Source organism: Vulpes lagopus, chromosome 6 (genome assembly GCF_018345385.1).
Source record: "Vulpes lagopus strain Blue_001 chromosome 6, ASM1834538v1, whole genome shotgun sequence".
Taxonomy (NCBI): Eukaryota; Metazoa; Chordata; class Mammalia; order Carnivora; family Canidae; genus Vulpes; species Vulpes lagopus.
This window is the reverse complement of record NC_054829.1, coordinates 3170532-3190013: the sequence shown is the minus strand read 5'-3', so window position 1 is coordinate 3190013 and position 19482 is coordinate 3170532. Positions and strand designations below refer to the sequence as shown.

General features: G+C 45.0%; 1 protein-coding gene across 13 annotated transcripts in view; it reads left to right on the top strand.

Moving 5' to 3' along the window:
- WDR20 (WD repeat domain 20) overlaps window positions 1–19482 on the top strand; it is a 62669-nt gene that overhangs the window by 28830 nt on the left and 14357 nt on the right. For 4 of the 13 annotated variants that reach the window (XR_005988362.1, XM_041758414.1, XM_041758422.1 and 1 more), the window contains exon 2: window positions 11291–11473. The exons of 3 other annotated variants lie outside the window; for them this stretch is intronic. Coding sequence is in view for 6 of the 10 variants with exons in the window: in XM_041758414.1 (XP_041614348.1) it covers window positions 11291–11473 (183 nt within the window). In the remaining 4 variants the exon portion in view is untranslated. Of the gene's footprint in view, window positions 1–4076; window positions 4269–9855; window positions 9908–10830; window positions 10892–11290; window positions 11474–19482 lie in introns of those variants that run through there. 6 more of the 13 variants (XM_041758416.1, XM_041758415.1, XR_005988363.1 and 3 more) reach the window with 5 other exon arrangements.

The window sequence follows — 19482 nt, the reverse complement described above, 5'->3', positions numbered from 1 at the left end:
CCCATCTTTGCCTCATGGTAGCTCCTTTTGCCCTTTGAGGCTTTGATAGCTTTCTTGCTCAGAGGTACAAAAAGTTGTTCCAAATTTATCTTGTTCATCTTTTTTTTTTTTTTTTTTTAATTTATGATAGTCACACACAGAGAGAGAGAGAGAGAGGCAGCGATATACGCAGAGGGAGAAGCAGGCTCCATGCACCGGGAGTCCGACGTGGGATTCGATCCCGGGTCCCCAGGATCGCGCCCTGGGCCAAAGGCAGGCGCCAAACCGCTGCGCCACCCAGGGATCCCTATCTTGTTCATCTTTGCCCCATACCTGATATCAGGTTCCAGGAGCCTTGGTGACTTTGAGTGGCAAATACCATTTGAGCTATACTCTAGGCAATAGGAATTGCTAATCTGGTGTTGTTTCTATACCTTTTTACTGGACTGAGCTAGAAAATGCTTTTATTTTATTTATTTATTTATTTAGAAAGAAGACACATGAGTTTGTATTGGTCTTTCCTAGTCAAATTGAAGATGGAACGATTTTACATTTATTCCTCATATGTGCAGAGTCCCAGCTTCTAATGACATTCACAATGAGCTTTTTGGCCTTTTTCTATAAGATATATTTAAAACAACAATACACTAATATTACTAACAATATGATTACGGTGTGAATATGATTTTAGATTTCTTTGCGATTTTTCTGTCTTTAGAATCTTAGTTTTTATTGTTTCATTTTTCCCACTTAATATAGCATGTAACATCCTTCTTTGCTAGTAAGTATCTTCATTTTAAATGGCTACATGATATATTTACCCATTTCCTTTTTGGAGCACAAAAGATGTTTCATTATAAGCAAAGTTCAGTTGGCTGCCTTTGTACATGTGCTTGCTCATTAAATTTTCTTTTTAAGAATAGCATACAGACAGAAATGTATTTAACTGTTAATTTTTCACAAAGTAGAATCAACCCCAGATTAAGGAACAGCATTTCTGGCCACCCAGAACTACCTCCCCTCTGGCCCTTTCCCCACACTCTTCAGTGGTAACCACGGTCCTCACTTTTAGCATCACAGATTAGTTTTCCTTACTTTTGAACTTTAAGTAGAATTATTTAGCGTATGCTTCTTTTATATTTGGCTTCTTTCAAGATTATTTTTCAAAGTTTGTCCATATTTGTTCTCAGTGCAGATATTCCATGATTAGTATACTGTTGAGCTGGACTCCTGTTCCTGGACATTTGTGTTGGGCCAGTTTGGGGCTATTACAGATTACACACTTGAAAAATAAATTCTAAGGAGGCATTCCTAGGAGCTGAATTTGTGTTTAAAGGAAGGAGGGCTTTTGCTACATGCTGTCAGATTGCCCTGCATAAAGGCAGAGCCGGCTTTATAACTCCTTCACTGGTGAGGTGAGGCCAGCCTCTCCCCATTCCTGTTTGTGCCAGTTTTACTGGTCCATATTTTGAAACTAGCCACTATTGCATTACTATGCCTAAGGCAGCTTATGGTACATTTCAGGTGCCTAGAAAGGCTTTCTTTAATCTGGTAGGGAAAAAAAAACATCAGAAATGTTTGCGTAGGGCAGCCTGGGTGGCTCAGGGGTTTAGCGCCGCCTTCAGCCCAGGGTGTGATCCTGGAGACTCAGGATCGAGTCCCATGTCAGGCTCCCTGCATGGAGCCTGCTTCTCCCTCTGCCTGTGTCTCTGTCTCTCTCAATCCCTCTCTCTTTCTTTCTCTCTCTCTCATGAATAAATGAAAATCTTTTTTTTAAAAAAAGGAAAAATGTCAGAGTGGCCATTACTGAGGTGTCTTTTAAGACAGTTATTCCCTTAAAATTTTGGATTAGTTGGGGAGATAAGTCATACAAGACAAGTAACAGTGTAAGTGCCAAGTGAGTAGTTCTGGGGATGCTATAAAAGTGCAGGTGATGGAGAGGTTAGAGCCTTTCCTCGTGATAGTATTGAGAGCAGGTCAGCTCTGTTGCTCTCATCCAGCTGAGGCTGCTTTCTTCAGCTGTGCTCTGACTGGAATAGAGACAAACTCTTTGAATTCCAGAAGCCAAATAGAATATTTTGGCCATGTGTTCTAGTGGCTCATCTCCTTTCACTGTGTAAGATAAGTTTAATGTTCTCTCATTCTCTCTAAGCTGTCTTCCTTCCTATTTGAAAACACAACAATGTACTGACTCTAGAGTGCTGTCATTTGGTATCTAATTACTGCCACACATCAGTGGCGTTTTAAAAAATGTCTTATGTTACAGTGGCGTCTGGGTGGCTCAGTCGGTTAAGTATCCAATTCTTGGTTTTTGGCTCAGATCATAATCTCGATCACAGCATTGGGCTCCCCACTCAGTGTGGAGTCTGCTCTGGATTCTTTTTCCAGTGCCCCTCCATGCTTTTGCACATGTACACATGCGTGCACTCTTTCTCTCTCAAATAATGTAAAATAAAATCTTAAATAAATAAATAATTTTGATGTTACAGATTCAAATAGTTCACTGTTCCAGTTGAGTTTGAGTGATTGCAAAGTTAGCAGCTTGATGTGGTTTAAAACACAGTTCTAAGCTCAGTGAAATCTTGGGCTGGTCACCTCTGCTCCCTGAGCCTCAGTTTTTCAGTAGGATGGGGAAATGATTGCTGGGAAGTGGCAGGGCTGCTACACAATAGGGGATTTATAGTATTTCTTACTGAAAATGGGAGCTACTCTTCAGATTGCTTAGATTACAAAGCAACCTGAATCAGAAAATTTAAACATGAGCTCTGTGCTGTGCCAACATAAGCTCATGGATTGTCTCACTGTCAGGAAGATAGTAATATAGTAGTTAAGCAGCATGGGGGAACCACTCACTGCCTTGGAATGGTTTGCAGTTCACCATTGTCACAACACTGTTAGGTCCTAGGTTTCCTTCCCAAGCCCCTTTAAGAGGGAACTTAAAAAAAATATTTTCTAAGAATGCAAAATGAGTATCTTTTGCAGAAATAAAACATTTTGCCTTTTCTTCCATGTGGGATGTTGGTATAGGAATGCATATTTTATAAATATTTAACAGATTTAATTTAAAAAATAGGTCATTTGAATATGTCAGCATTTTAATGTACTGAGATCTGATGTTAGAATGTGTGCAAACTGAATTTATCTAATGTGTATTCATAGTTTCTCCCTAATGAAGAAGTCAGTGCTCTGTTAGCCTGCACGATGCACCACAAACAGCCATCCAGATTGTTCCTCGGGGTGGGAAGAGGCTTCACCTGAACGTGGCATTCCACTCAACAACATGAAGAGTTGAAGAGGTGGCAGTTTAGCGGCTTATTAAGTTTGGTTTTTAAAAACCAAAAGAAGAGTCAATTTTCCATAGCAAACTGTTTTTAAGTGACAGGCTGCCTTGGGGGAAGAAATGACTCGTGATAGCAGAAGCTGGTTGCTTCAGCTGGTCTTTGGCTCGCAGTGCTGGGCTGCAGGAGGGGATGCAGCAAGTCACCTCGGTCCTGCTTCCTCCCCCAGAGAGGGCATCTTCCCTGTTCCTTCAGGAAGCCTTTTTTTGGATTACAGTTAGCAGTTCCCCAGATTGTTGCTGTGAAAGTTCAGTGAACATATTTTAAACCTTCTGTGACTGGGCACCTCTTCCCATTCTGGAATGACCACCAGGTGGGCCCTTTGTCTTTTACACCTCATCTGCCTATATTCTGATGATGTTTGGCTCGTTGACCTTCCCTGCGCTCTCCCTGCAGGGAACTCTCGGCCACTTCTCACATCCTGGCTGCTGCAGCCAGGTACCCAAGAGGAGCTCTGAGATGCAGGTGGTGGGTACTCATTCCGGGGCCAGAGCCCAGCACATGCATGCTAGCAAGTGACATACTGCTGATTTGTTTTTTAGTAATGGGAAGGGGTCCAATGTGTCCGTGCAGGTGGGGGCATGTGCTGTGTGTCTGAGGAGGGAGGAATGGAAGCTAAGGGAGGGAAACTGCAATCTTGTTTTGGAAAATTACATTGAAAGGAAAACATGCCCTCGACTTGGTTTCTGCTGTTATCTTTCTCCAGGAAATTTAGGACAGAAAGAACGATCTGTTTTCCTTATTTATATTTCTTTGAAGGTGTAATGAATGATGAGAATTTTCAGAGCCTGTAAGCAGCAAATTCTTATGTATGCAGAAGGAGAAATACAAGTTACAAAGAGGAGAACTAACTTTCCCAAGTGCCTTTGAAGTGCCAGGCATTATGCTCGGAACTCTAGCCTGTAACCCCATTTTAATAAAACAGCTGTGCGAGCTAAACACATTGAGAAGGTAGGTCTGGAATCTGGGCCACACTGATCAGGGCTGGACTATTTGATTCCCACTTGGGCAAGAGTGGGCACCTGCAGTCACACAGTGATGGGATTTCAGCTCTAGCTTCCTCACAGCAGCCTAGCTCACTGGAAGGAGCGCAGGGGCTGGCATTGGGACCGGCTGGACTCCACTGTTTGCCTCTTGACAGCTGATTCTGTTTCCCTGTTTATAAAACGCAAGTGTCAGTAGTCCTCAGGGCACAGGTTTGTACCAAGAGCCAGAAGAACCAATGCGCAAAGGTGCTTTGTAAACTGTAAAGTGACGTACCAGTATTTGCTAACAGAGATTGTTTTCTTTCACAGATGGGTACCCAAGAAGGCATTAGTTGTTAGTCAGGATTTTGGTAAGCAGAAGGATCACACATTTGCTTTTATGTATGTCTGGCTATGGGACTTTTTCTTCCATTTTCAGAATTGTTTCATTTTTGCAATAAATATTGCTGATACCATTTATATGCCAGGCCTTCTTCTATTAGGTGTGGGAGATAGAGTGGTAAATAAGGCAGAAGAGTTTCTGTCCTTTTTGAAACACTGAAACTGTGCAATAGATTCATATTTTTTTTCCCCTACTGGGATAAGAGATTCCATACCTGATTGACTCCTTACTACCCCTGGTACATATTTTAAAATCAGTGTTAGACTCTTTAAATACCGTTTGTGCCAATTATGTAGGTATTTTGGGTGTAGCTGAAGAAACCATGAGAAAGATGGCTTGTGTGGGTGTTTCACACAACCAGCCTGTTTTGTTTCTGCTTCAGGGCAGGTAGGTTGTACTGTAGAGTTGGTGTCTGTGTCATGCCTTACAGCTGATTGATCAGAATGCTAAACTGTTCACCTGCATGTGTGGTATGGGCATGAAGATATTTGAAAATTGCTGTTTGGTATTTTTGTCACTGGAACCAGGTTATTTTCCACCGTGGTAAAGAACATTTCGGTTAGGGATGCTTGGGTGGCTCAGTGGCTGAGCGTCTGCCTTTGGCTCAGGACGTGATCCTGAGGTCCAGGATCGAGTCCTACATTGGGCTCCCTGCAAGGAGCTGCTTCTCCCTCTGCCTGTGTCTCTGCCTCTCTGTGTGTGTCTCTCATGAATAAATAAATAAAATCTCTTAAAACACACACACACACACACACATTTTGGTTGAATAGTATATTGAACTTTGTTCTCAGAGTGAACATATCTCAGTGGACAGTCTCCTTTTGTTTGCACCAGGATCAGAAAGCTTCAGCACTTCCCCAGGATGACCAGCTAGTGGTGGGCCAGCCCCAGACTGTGGGCTGCTCCCTTTGCTTGCACTGGAGACCCCAGGCCTGACTAGGTGGAAAGTGTCCCCCCCTCCCCCCCACCTAAAGACTAGAATGGTCTGTGTAATGTGGTTTATTTTGGATCCCAAGTCTTAAAGAAGGACTCCAAATGTTCCCTTTCTTTCCAAATAAGTGATCCTTTGTGGACCTGGAAGTAATTGCTTGCTCATTTTGGTTGTTTGAGATGTGGTCCAGAGGAATACTAATAGAAAGCATGGTATCAGTTCTCTTCTGATTTTCAGATGGCATAATGGAGACCTTTCATGTCACTAGGGCTGCTCCAACTATTTTTGATTAATTCACTCAGGCCTTCAGTGACTCAGCAGCCTCTTGACTTTTTTTGTTGTTTTTAAAAGGAGCTGGACTTTCACAGTATATGGAATACAGTTAACGTCAAAGCTAGTAAATGTGGCACTTAGTGATAGGCACTCAGTGAAGGTCAGGTTAAAAAGCATGCTTCCCAGAGGTGAGAGTAGGAAGTCATGACATTTGTGCTGCCATGAACAGAATTTATTTGGAAACTGCATGAGGAAGGTATTCTAAGTGAAAGGAGTGTAAGGAAAGGCAAGAAAGAGTAAAGAGCACAGGCAGCGTGTGAACAAGTGCCTTTGGAGGAAATGCGTGTGAAGGAGAAGGGATGATGAGGTCCATATTAGGAAGGCCTGTGGGTGCAAGCTGAGGAATTCAGCCAGTGTTAGGGCACAGCCATGGAGGTTTTAAATGGAAGAGTGACCTAAGGCTTCATGAAGATGAATCTAGCATTATGTTGGATGTGGGTAGATATGGGTGGATAGACTCTTTTCTGACAAGTTCTATGCGACTGGTTCTCTCTGAAGTGATTCTCAGATGGGGAAGGAAAATATAAAATTTAGGGAAAATCCCACCTTATTACTGACACTGCCCTCCCCCTCATATATCATAATCTGACATGCATTTTCAAAAAGATGTGTTTCTGAGATATTTTCCGTATCACATCAGATGCTTCTAGGCATTCAGGAATGTCAAGTAGCAGGTTCACATGAAGGGGGCTTGGCACAAGCCCACATGTCTTCTCTGAGTTCTGCTAAGGGCTGTGCCAGGGTACGGGGGCCCTGGCAGTGCAAGCAGACCCATTGAGCCTGTGGGAGCTTTCCTTGCTGAGGCATTCTCCAATAGGGTCAGGTGGGGGCCTGGGGTGAAGAGTGAGTTGGAATAAGAGGACTTCTTTTGCAGACCTTTATGACATTTTTGTTTGTACTTATTGATCAAGGATTTTGATAACCAGCTTGTGTCTGTGGTAGGAATTTATAAATCATCATTTAAAATTTTTCCATTGAGAACAAGACACAGATTATTTGTAATCAGTAACTTCTTATGCAGAAACAAATGAGCATAAAATACAATTTAATCTTACCCCTGAAAAATTTGGAATACTTGAGTTTCATTTGTTCAACAGACAGCACTTGTGACAGACCAGACACTGCTGGGGCTGAGTAACCAAATGTGATGTAATTCTTAACATTGGTAAGATTTTTTAAAAATACATTCCGCTATAAATTCGTATTTAAGAATTCAGGTAATTAACAATAATTAGGATGCAGATGCATTAAAAAAAATTCCAAATGATCTAACTCATCTATGCAGAATTCACCAGAAAGCTGAAACATAAAGGCTGATTTTGTGGAATAATACAGTGGTTATTACTTAATAAAGAAGTTCTGCTACTTAAAGGAGTTTTATTGTAATTTTTTATAGTAATTATAATTTTATTGTAATTGATGATAATAGACATAAAACAATACTATAATCATATAAGCGATTAGATACTAAATTTTGTGGAACAAATTAAGGACTTGAAAATTGAGATAAAGGAGCCAACCCAAAGAATGGGGGTTGGGAAAAGCTTTTTGGAGGTGGGGCTTGAACCGCTGGATAAAATCCCCACCCCACCCCCCAGCAGTAGGGCCGCCCTCCCGCAGAGGGCCTGCCCAGGGCTGGCGCCTGGGCCCTGAAGGACTGAGTCCCTTCCCTGTCCCTCCCCAGAGGATGGCAGGCGAGTGGTATCAGTGCCCCCAAGGCAGGGTATTTTGGGGGCGGACTGTGATGTGAGAGATGTGAATGTGAAGCCACTGGTGCCCAGCAAATGTTTATTCCACAGGTGGTAGTCAGTGTCACTCCAGTGTAAGGGAAATTAGGAAGGTATGACAGGGACAGATTAACAATGGTAGCTGCCAGTCAGGTGAATCTGCACGCCCTGTGCTTTGTAGATCCATTCCTGGTGGGCTTCACCACTCCCTTGCTGTGGAGCACTTTGCCCAAGGCCACCCATCTTCCCAGAGGGAAGGCAGGCTTTGAACCTGGGCCTGCCTGGTTCCAAAGTCTGGGTTCTTTCTCCTGACTTCCTCTCCCTGGGAAGCCATCTAGCAACCCCATGCAGAAGAGGCATGGCTGGTCAGGTGGTTATTACTGCTACTAAAAGGTGTGTGAATTCAGTGTCTGTGTTGGCACCCCTCCACCCCCAAAGAAGAGAGGAAGAGGAGGAAGAAGAGATAGGACAGCAACACATCAATAGGAAAAGAGATCGAGGGGCAGCCCCGGTGGCGCAGCGGTTTAGCGCCGCCGCCTGCAGCCCAGGGCGTGATCCTGGAGACCTGGGATTGAGTCCCCCGTCAGGCTCTCTGTGTGGTGCCTGCTTCTCCCTCTGCCTGTGTCTTTGCCTCTCTCTGTCTCTATGAATAAATAAAAAAAAACTTTAAAAAAAAAAAAAAAGGAAAAGAGATCGAACTTGGTGATTGGTTGCAGAAGAAAGAGGACAAAATGGGTCAGAGATGACGGCATTGCTCGAGATGAAGGCAGGCACTGGTAACCAGACTTTCTCCCTCTGGTGTTGGGCTCCATATAGCTCAGTGACCTGTGGTGGAGTCCATGGGTTTCTCAGAAGTCGAATTTCTTACGGACATATACCTAGCAGTCACATAGGGCTTCACCGTAGTTCGTGCTTGCTGTAGGGGCCACGTTGCTTGCTGTTCTAGTAAGGCTGGTGCCCTTGGGGGTTGGGGACAGGGAGTCACCCCAGATGAGAGAGATTCTGAGTGTTTCTTGGGCCTCGGTTTACTTTTGTGCCTCCTAGGGCAGTGCTTCTCACCATGTTGAAGGACCAATTGTTAAAATTCTCCATCTGTCTAGACTGCTACTTTATTAAAATTAAAAAAAAAAAAGATACTGGGAAACAAAATGATAGAGGTGCACAATACAAATTCGAATTTTTATTATTGAGTCAACAGAAAGTTACTCTGTCCGATTGCCATAAAAGTTTCTAAATGCTTATTCTCATCTCTGTACTTAATCTTGCCTGTAGACTGGCGCAGACTGGTACACTGTGAGAGCCCTGGTCTGGGAAGAAAGTTGTTAAGCAGATTAGTAAGCAGGATGTTTTGGGACTATTTACATGATTTAAGAGTAAAAGTAGTCTTTCTATTGGCATTTAAGATACATGTGATCTAATTACAGATGACATCTTTTCAATAAAGTTCCTTATTAGGCAGGATATATAGTAAATATACCAAGAACTGAGCTAATATAGTTACTGGGAGGGGTCTGTAAGTTTAACTCTACCCTAACAATATTCAGGAAAATGGATGTGCTTACTTCCTCTGTTGTTTCTGAAAACCATTGGATGTTCTTTTGCTCATTTAATTTATATTGTTTTCTCTGCTAATTTTTGTCTTGCCTTTGAATTGATTTTTATAGTTTTGTGCATAATTTTAGATATGTTCTTTAAGGGGGAAATTCTCTAAGCAAACTTTAAAAAAATTCTCAGATATATGCTGGTGTAGAGATCATGTAATAATTGTACGTATTTCAGATTTGGTTTTTGTCTCTAGCTGCCAATGTCTTTTTCTAGTTTGGGCTCTTTTGACATTTACCAATACCTTCTCTGCTCTGAAATTATTTGCTAAAGGTCCCTTAGTCTAGCTGCTTTTTCCCTGCTTTCAGGACCCATCCTGGGAGCAGCTTCCCTCAGGTGGCCTGTCCCTGGCCTGTCCCTGTGGGGCATCGGAAGGGTGGCTTTCTCTGGCCCCTGAAGAAGCTCCCTCATACCTCCTCAGGGCACAGCCTTCAGCCTGCCTCAGCACTTATTCCCTTCTGAACTGGCCCCATTTCGCCTTGCTGCAAAGTCAGGACTTCCCTGTGTTTTGTATCGTGCTTTATATTACACTTTTCAAGCCTCTTTCACGTATATATTCTCTTATTTCATCCTCCAGACAATCCCATGAGGTTGGTAGAACAGAGATTCTCATCTCCGTTTTAACCGAGGTGAGGCTGGGAGAGTGTCCGCATGGCATGTATCTTCATTCCTCAGCCCTGGGCTCTCAGAGATCCTGTTCCACTCGGGTCCACACTTCAAATGCTCGGGTTTGGAGTTTGCTCAAAGATGCCTGTGATTTTTGAGGTCCTCTTTTCTACTCAGTATTTGTGTTTGTTATTTGGAAAATGAAACAGAATCCTCGGCACAATGTCACAGGCCTCTTTGGGGGAAATAAATTTTCAGAACCTAACTCAGGGTTTGGTCAGCAGATAACGAGAGCCGTGGCCCCAGTGGTCGTGTCAGAGGATGGGCTCAGCAGCCTGGTGGTCTGCACCTGTGACTTCCCACTAAGACTGGAGGGTGGTGTTCTTAATTTCCACGTGAATCCAGCACATTAGATTGCACAGAACATTTCTCATGAAGAAAAAAGTCCTGCTTTAGGGATTTAGGGGGAGGCAGATTGAAAAATCACTTTTGGCCCAAGTCAGAAATATTTGCTTCTGACTTTGGGGTGTGTGGGTGTGTGTTCTCCCCATCCCCTTTATGGTCAAACAGACCTGGGTTCCACATCCAGTTGCTTATTTACTTAGGTAGGTATGGTGGCCGAGTTATTTAACCTCCCTAAACTTGTTTTCTCATCTGCAAAATGGGGGAACGTTCTCTACTTTGAGGGATCATTGTAAGGTTTAAAGATGATGCGTGTCACGCACTTTGGAGTGTGGCCTCAGTAAGTGAAGGTACCTGGAAGCTAATGCAGAAGAGGGACCGGGACCCACTAAGAAGGCACCTGCTTATAATTGGCTGCAGCAGTGGTTCTCAAATCCGGAGTGGGCATCGGGATCACCTGGAAGGCTTGCTAGGCCCACCCCTGTAGTTTCAGATTCATTTGATGTGGGGTGGGGCTTGAGAGTTTGCATTTCTGAGTTTCCAGGTGATGCTGCTGCTGCCACCAATGGTCTCGGGACCACACTTTGAGAACCCCTGGGCTACAGGTAACTCACCAGTGAGCATTTAGATGCCGTAGATACATTTGCAAGCTGAGTTTTTATGTGGTTAGAGGTACTCTGTTAGAAATTGCTTGGAATGAATGCATTTTGCAAATACTGAATTAGTTATCTCAAGGAGTTTTCCTCCTGAAGTCCAGGAGCTTATGTTAAAGATACTTGAAGAATAAGTCATGGAGGTAACAGTTATATTATGAATAGTTTGACAATATCGAATTGGCTTATGTATGTGAAAGTGCTTTTACAAAATGCTGAAAACTGAAACAAAAATTTAAATACCTTTGTTTTTAAGATTGAACATCGTAATGGAGTATAAAATAGTGTAACTATTAGATTTCTCATCTCAATGTGCTGTTTACCGTATGTATTTTTCTCTTTCTCCTCCAGGCTGCTGACTTGAGTAAACCAATAGATAAAAGGATATACAAAGGAACACAGCCTACTTGTCATGACTTCAACCACCTAACAGCCACAGCAGAAAGTGTCTCTCTCCTAGTGGGCTTTTCCGCAGGCCAAGTCCAGCTTATAGATCCAATCAAAAAAGAAACTAGCAAACTATTTAATGAGGAAGTAAGTAGCACCCTGTCTTAGCTGTTAAGAATCCCTTTAAGAATTTATACGTTCTTACCAAGGGCAGTGGGCCTTATTTTACACGCCGAGCTAAAGCCCATTTTTCATTCTTTCACTTTCCTACCTAGTATTACCCGTTTAAATGTGGTGATTAACTTGTTGACATATCTATCCTTCCTTGGGGGAACTGTTTTGTGCAATTTTTATGGAGCGTGCTCAGCTGCCTTTAGCAGGTGCTTTAAAACTCTTTTATAATGGAGACAGGGACAAAACCGTCACTTGATATTTATAGCTTAAATAAGAAAATACAGAATTCTGGACCTTGTTCACATCACCAGAAAATTTCATGCAGATTGAAGAACTTGATAATATTTCCTTAGGCCACTTAAATTGTAGCTCAGTCTTTTGTGTCTCCATTTGACAGGTGTTTGGCTAAAGAGTAGCTTTCTTTCTCTTAGAGATATTTGCTGTAACATCACCTTTGACATATTTGAAATGCTGGCATTTAAAGATGGATCACAGGACGTAGCTTTTGCTAGTCTTATAGCATGTGTTTGATTTCTAGCGTCTCCAGTTTTGTTCTGGAAGGAGCCTGAGCTATGTGAGCTGTGTGTTCAGGAACATGTCAGAATTGTTAGATGTGGCACGTAACAGTTGCCACATAGATGGTGTATGGTAAAGCTGTCGGGGGTGCTTTACGGCCGCAGAATTGCCATTTGTAGATTCAGTGCTCTCACTTCTCTGTTTCAGTGTGACTTTCTCAGCAAATGGAAAAGTTGTAAGGGGCTTGCCAGTTTAGAAGCCCAGGGCCCCAGGGTTGACTTGTGACTTCGACCCTGATGTGACAAGAGTCAGGTTACGTAGGACCCCTCTCTTAGGAAGGACAAATGGCTTTTTGCTGTTTCCTGGTTTTGATGTTATAAGCTTGAAATAGAAGTGCATTATAGGTTCTGGTTTATAAGAAATAATTTTTGGGGGGCAATAATATTCAAGTTGACAGATTGCAGTTAAAATGTGGATTCTTTTGCAGTGTCCTGGCCCCGCACTGTCCACACACAGCTGGTCCCCATCCACAGTGCTTCTCTCTGGCATTGCCAATGGATTTGGTGAGATCTCTTGAACCAGGCCATCTCCTTTTCTAGTTTCAACTGGGTTGACAGGAAACAACTTGCCATGTGGATTGACAAAACTCTAGAAGAGAAGTATTTATCCCATTTTCTGTTAAAAATAAGTCTGAAGCAGAAAACTTTTATTTACCTAAATGTTTTATTAATAACATCTGAGGAAGTGATTTCCCGGTAGCTGAATGATTTTTTTCTCCCCTCCTGGTGGTGGTTGTGGGGGAGCAACCACTCTTTGCATTGTCACCAGAAACTGAATTTGGAGTCATTGTGGGATTTTGTTTGTATTCAGGTAGGGGGCATGTTGTTGAGGAGGAAGGGCTATTGGCAAATGAGATCAGGAAACTCCTCCCGCTGAGGATGGCACAGAATGCCACTTTGAGAACAAGAGGGGCTTGTGTGTCATCATGAGGGAGGCAGGAGTCTTGGGGCTCTGAGAGTGCTCAGATGCATCAGCCAGATCTGTCTCTTGCTCTGGACAGCAGTAGGGATTGCAGGCTAGAAAGCAGCTCCTCACTTGGTGATTCAAGCATGAGCGGTTTCATCTTTGTCTTATATTTTACTTGAAAAATGTCTGTTCACCATACTAGGGCTCTGTATGGTTAAATGCCAGCTTGGCACTTATAGCTTGAGGCTTTCACAGTAAGGAAAGTCTTTGGCTGTGTGGATATGATTTTCATCAGATTTTGGTCAGGATGTCTAAGAACAAGGGTCATTAGAGGTTTGTTTCTCCAAGAGTGCCAGGAATAGTGGTGAAAGCCATCATCACGCCATGCTTTGCATTGGTATGAGACTAGAGGTTTCAGAGTGTTTAATATTTGTCCTCTTCATGGTCGGGTGGGTAGCTGTTACCATCTCACAGATGAGGAAATAGAGAAGGTAAGTGAATTGTCCAGGCAGGTAGTACATTGACTACAGAGGTGGAACTGAAATTACTTTCACAGACTGTAAGCCCCACCACATGTGGTCACCAGATGGCTGGGCTCTGTGTTCCTAGAAGCTCACAGTTCAGTAAGGCAGATGGATAGGGTACTGGGGCATGTTATCAGGGTGTCAGGAGCAAAGTGCCAGAGGATATGTGTTAACTGTATTCTTCAGTGTGTATCAAATACCATAAAGCAGAAGTTAAGTTTGATGGAGGAAGTCTGAGATTTCCAGAAGGTGACACTTAATCTGGGTCTTGAAAGATGCACAGGAATTGGGGAAGGGTGAGAGAGGCTCTCAGAGCTGAAGCAAACTGCTTGGTGTGCAGAGGAGTGTTGGGTGGCCAGGCATGACCATGGCAGCAGGTAGGCCTCAGAGAGGTGGGAGGCGGAGCCAGCGGGTGCGTCGGAACCAGACTGTAAATGCCCTGACATGCTGAGAGGCTTGGATCTGACGCTGGAGGCTGTAAAGGTAGTTTTGGGCTTCTGATCAAGAGAGTGACTGTGTCAAGTGTGTCCTTTAGAGTGCTTGTCAGCGCTTGTGGAGGGTGGGTCAGAATGTAGAGAGAGTAGCAGGGTGACAAGTGAGGAGGCTGGTGCCTGTTCGTGTGAGAGCTGAGGGCTTGAACGAGAGCAGCGACCATGTCTCATCCAGGCAACAGACCTTGGTTACCTTCTGTGTGCCTACTTGAGCCTGCCCGGTAGATACCTGCTGAGAGAGGGGTAGGTATGTAAACAGTAGCACCCCTCACACACGCTTGGGGCAAATGGTGACATGTGCCGGATGAGGAGGCAGAGGCCGGGGGGGGGGGGGGCCAGGGAGAGGCACAGGGGTGGTGGAGGACATTTCATGAAGTAGTTGCTGTGCTCTAGCTGGAACCTCCCCTGAGGAGGCGGCCAGCCATGGAACAGCTTGAGATGGAGAGTTTCCCAGAAGGGAGAGCAGGTGAAGGCCTTGAGTAGGAAAGAAGCTGAAACCAGGAGAATGGAGAGGAGGCCATGGACCCGGGGAGGGTGGTGTACCAGGAGGCTGTGAGACCGGAGTGTGGTACCATTTAGGGTGGTGCCCAGCTGTTGCCTCTTGGCTGAGGCATGTGATTCCCACAGAAGGAAGCAGGAGCACAAGGTCAGGCTGTTTTTGAAAATTCCCTGGCTACTGCTCCGAGATTGAATTGGAGAGAGGCATGAACACTGTTTCTGGCTGTCCCTTCCACACTGGGGAAGACTGAGAAGGAGTAGGTTTGGGGAGTGGAGGGAAAGATCAGAGTTCACTTCTGTACTTGACAAGCGTCAAAGGCTGGTAGATGTTAGATACATGGACCTGGAGCCCAAAACCAGGGATGAAAATTCAGGAGTTTGGCATGTAAATAGTCATCACCTCCCTGAGATCAGACGAAAGATCTGCGGAGAAAGTGTAGTGAGAGCAAAGAAGACTACCGGGCTCTTACTGTGCCCCCAACACTCTGGCCTGCTCGTCATGTGGCCTCCATAGGGCACTTTATTCCCTGCAACTTAGGGACTCAGCCTAGTGGCTCAGAACACTTGAGCCTATATGCCTCCCTGCTCCCACCTGGAAAGAGCGGTGAGGATGGACATTGTTGAGCAAAGGTCTGAGAGCATGAACCCTTGGCTGTTCTGCAGTTTGCAGACAGAGGGGAAGCCCACGGAGCACCTTCCATTCAGGGGTGGAAAGAAGGGCTCCTTGGAAGGGGAGATACCAGCAGTTTTGAAGGAGAAGCCAGTAGGTGTCCAGGACAGCCCAGGCAGAGAGTGCCCGTGTGTAAAGCTTGGGGGGGGGGGGGGGCTGACTACTTATCTCATTGGTCCCGAGTGCTCACCCGAGTGCTTCTCTCTGCTGCCCGTCATACACATGTACACACCCCAGTACCGATTTCCACTTTTGCCTCCCTTGTATGGGTTCTTGGCCCATGAAAATATGGCAGATGGTTGCGTGGCTTGATGGGTGGATGGAATTAGAGTCCAGAAATCCACGACATTAAAGATAGATAGAAATATCTGGGAATTGAGTATATCTTAAAAGGTGATTTTTTTTTCCCCCCTCCAGTAACTAAAAAATTAAAAAAAAATTTTTTTAATGCTTTATAGACGTATAAAGAAAATGGGAAAACATCACCCCGGTGCTCACTATTTGCGTTATTTATTGTCTTTGTAGTTTTTACTTTTTTAATGAGGTGAGACTGGTATGTTCACATGTTCCATCAGAGGTCCTGTGACCTCCTCCTCCTGGTCTGGCCAGCAGAGTGAGAGAGGTGAGCCCTGCTCCCTTCATGCCCCACTGCCCAGGTGTCCTTGTCATGCTGCGGAGCCTGGCTGTCTGTCGTACTTGTTCAGTCCAGAAGGAAGAAAGTGCCTGGTCCTTTCCAGCCTCCCTGGGGGTGACGCCCACAGGTCCCCTGAGTGTCTGCTTTCTCTAGTGGATCCAGGGTATGTCTGCAGCATTCTATATGTACTGTGTCCAGGGGCCTCTGCTGGGTGTATGTGGGCACATCCCATGAGCTCCCAGCCCAGGGAGCACACCTTCACTTTGCAAGCTCCCTGGGAAGCAGAGCCCCCCCCCCCCCCCCTCCCGCCGGTCAGCTGCCTTGTTGTGAAGGACCTCGTGTGAGGAGCTCACTGTTTACCACCAGGGGTTCTGGAGTACTGGGGAGGGGAAATTATAAAGGGACAGTTTCTAGATGATGAACTCAGACTTATTTGTAGAAATTCTCATTATTTCTGGGTTGTATCCATAGAATAGTAACTTCAAAGACTTTCAAGTATGTTTTGATTGTTGGGTAAGATGTAAAATCTAAGATGTACTTGTCCTTGTGGCTGCTTTCATTACTGACAGGTAAGGAGACCCTCTGCTCTTGACTCTGTTCCCTCTGGCGGGTTGCAAGCCTGGGGCCATCACACTGGATGGGTCCTCATCTGATGTCTTGAAGGGCCCCAGGCTGCATCTTTCCTCTCCTTCCTGGTGCTCAGAGCCCTCGGCTGGAAGAGCCAGGCCCAGCTTTGTCATCCTCTGTCCCGTTCTGGGATAAAAGAGTGGTTATTGGCATTTTGTTAGTTTTTTGTTGTTGCTTTTTTAATCAAAGGAAGGAAAGGAGCATGTAATGCTGGACTCCTTAAAGTTTTAGCATTGTAAAATGGCATTTGATCTTCTTTTACATGGCTTTGAAATACTCTTTCCTCACACTTAAGGGAAGCAGCTCTCTTTAAATGCTTTTATGTAAGCAAAGACCTTGGTCACCAGTTTTGCCTGTGGCTATATTATGGCTCCCCCACCCCCACCCCCTAGCTGTGGTTTTGAATTGTTTGCTTTAGTATTTTTGTTACAAAATAATACTTGCATTACAAAATGCATACCCACTGCTCCCCAGATAATTTTTTGCTGCTTGTCATGTTGGTAGTAGTAGATTCTACAAAAAATAAAAAGACAGGTAAGGGACGCCTGGGTGGCTCAGTCATTTGAGCATCAGACTTGGTTTTGGCTCAGGTCACGATCTCATGGTTTTAAGTTCAAGCCCCGGGTTGAGCTCTGTGCTCAGCAGAGAGTCTGCTTGAGGATTCTCTCTCCCTGTCACTCCTTCCCCCAAAATAAAAAGTAAACAAGACAACTGAGTGCTTTAGAAAGTTTCGTCTTAGCAGTGACACTGTAACATGATTATAGATTTATTTTTATCCTTCCTTCCTTTTAACTAGTTTTTTTTTTTTTCAAAGATTGATTGATGATAGAAAGAGAGAGAGAGAGAGAGAGAGGCAGAGACACAGGCAGAGGGAGAAGCAGGCTCCATGCTGGAGCCCGACGTGGGACTCAATCCTGGGACTCCAGGATCACGCCCTGGGCCAAAGGCAGGCGCTAAACCGCTGAGCCACCCAGGGATTCCCCTAACTAGTTTATTATAGTTAGAAAAATCTTGTCTCAATGCCATTAGTGATGGTAGTTTTAATGTTAGATTTTTACCGGATCTGTATCAGCAAAGGGACAGTTTCTTTGGAATTCGAGTGGGGATTGTGTGGGGCTGCTGGTGTACATTATAGTGAGAGGCCGAGTGGGTGTGGGAGCCCATTTCCATGACATGCAGAGATGGCAGACTGGATCTCCAGAGTTTGTGTTTGGTTTTTACAAAAGTGATTATAGAAATTGGCTCGGAGCATTTTGGAATTTGACTTTTTAATGGAAGCCCAGTGCCTGAGCCAAGTGACCTCACAGAGAGTATTTTAGCTACTGAACCTTCTCAGCTGCCTCCCTGCCCTTTCCCCCTCCTTGAGCACTGGTCCGGCTCCATCCCCCTTTTGGTGCTCCCCTCCACCAGTAGGGTATCCCCTCAGCTTTCTTCTCCTGCCCTCCCCCTTCAGATTTGCTCCTCAGCTCTCCTAAGGAAGCCTCCCTGCACCTGTTTTGCTTGCCTGGGCCCTGCTGGGGTCACTGACCCCTTGAGACCCTCACATCCTGGTGTGTAGACTGAGGCAACCTAGGAGAAGGGGAGGGCAGCTTGATGCCTCTGAGCTCCTGGCCTGTAGAGGCCACTCAGCATTAGCTCCTTTCTCTCCTCATGAGGCGTAGGCGTTTTCCTTGGATTTTCCTTCGGCCTGGCTGATTTTTGTCCTGCTCCCTGTGAGTGGAGGGTCACAGTGTCCTTTTCTTCCATGCTGTCCCTTCCTTGGGGGTCTTAGGAGGTCACAGATCTGGCTCTCACTGTTCTCAGCTGGTTCCCCGTCTCCTGGATGAGGACACTTGGATTTCTCCCCAGCATAATCCCACCCCCAGACTTCTCTGTGTGTGGCAGTCCTTCAGTCCCCAGGCCCAGAAGAATTCACATGCCCTTCCCCACCCCCACCTCCTACTCCCCACCTCATCATTGTGAACAGCCCATCTTGCCATGGTCAAGTTCGAGACCTTTCTGTCCACACAGGATTGTCACAGCCTCTTAACTGGTGGCTGCCCCACCTGCCCCACCTCCATCCCTTCTGTACCTTCTGCCGGAGGGATTTTCTCTTCATTCTGTCACTCCCCCCGCACCCCCCAGGAGCCTGAACTCCCTGACTGTGCAGCCACACCACCGGTAGAAATATAGCATGAGCCACACATGCAATCTTAAATTTTCTAACAGCACATTAAATAAGCAAAAAAAATGGGTGAAATTAAGATTGTTTTCTCTCTATAACCAAAATATTGTTTCAACATATACGTAGTATGAAATTATGAATGAGATCGCTTCCATACTTTTTCACATCTTCAGACTCCAGTGTATATTTTACACAGAAAGCACGGGATCCCTGGGTGGCGCAGTGGTTTGGCGCTTGCCTTTGGCCCAGGGCGCGATCCTGGAGACCCGGGATCGAATCCCACATCAGGCTCCCGGTGCATGGAGCCTGCTTCTCCCTCTGCCTGTGTCTCTGCCTCTCTCTCTCTCTCTCTGTGACTATCATAAATAAAAAAATAAAAAAATAAAAGAAATCGTGTCAGGGGATCCCTGGGTGGCGCAGCGGTTTAGCGCCTGCCTTTGGCCTAGGGCGCGATCCTGGAGACCTGGGATCGAATCCCACATCAGGCTTCCGGTGCATGGAGCCTGCTTCTCTCTCTGCCTGTGTCTCTGCCTCTCTCTCTCTCTCTCTCTGTGACTATCATAAATAAATAAAAATTAAAAAAAAAAAAAAAAAGCACATCTTACTTCAGGCACATTTCAAGTACTCAGGGCGGTGCGATTGGATGGCCCAGGGCTTCAGGGTCACGGCCCAAAGTCCCCTTAGCCTGAGACTTTGCTGTCCTGAACCCCAGCTCACAATTCCAGGCCTAATTCCCTGCCTCCTCTTAGGTGCTCCATCCAAAACAGGTGCTGTGCACATCCCCTACATCCCCTGTCTGCCCAGACTGCTCTGTCTTTTTTTTTTTTTTTTAATAAATTTTTATTTATTTATGATAGTCACAGAGAGAGAGAGAGAGGCAGAGACACAGGCA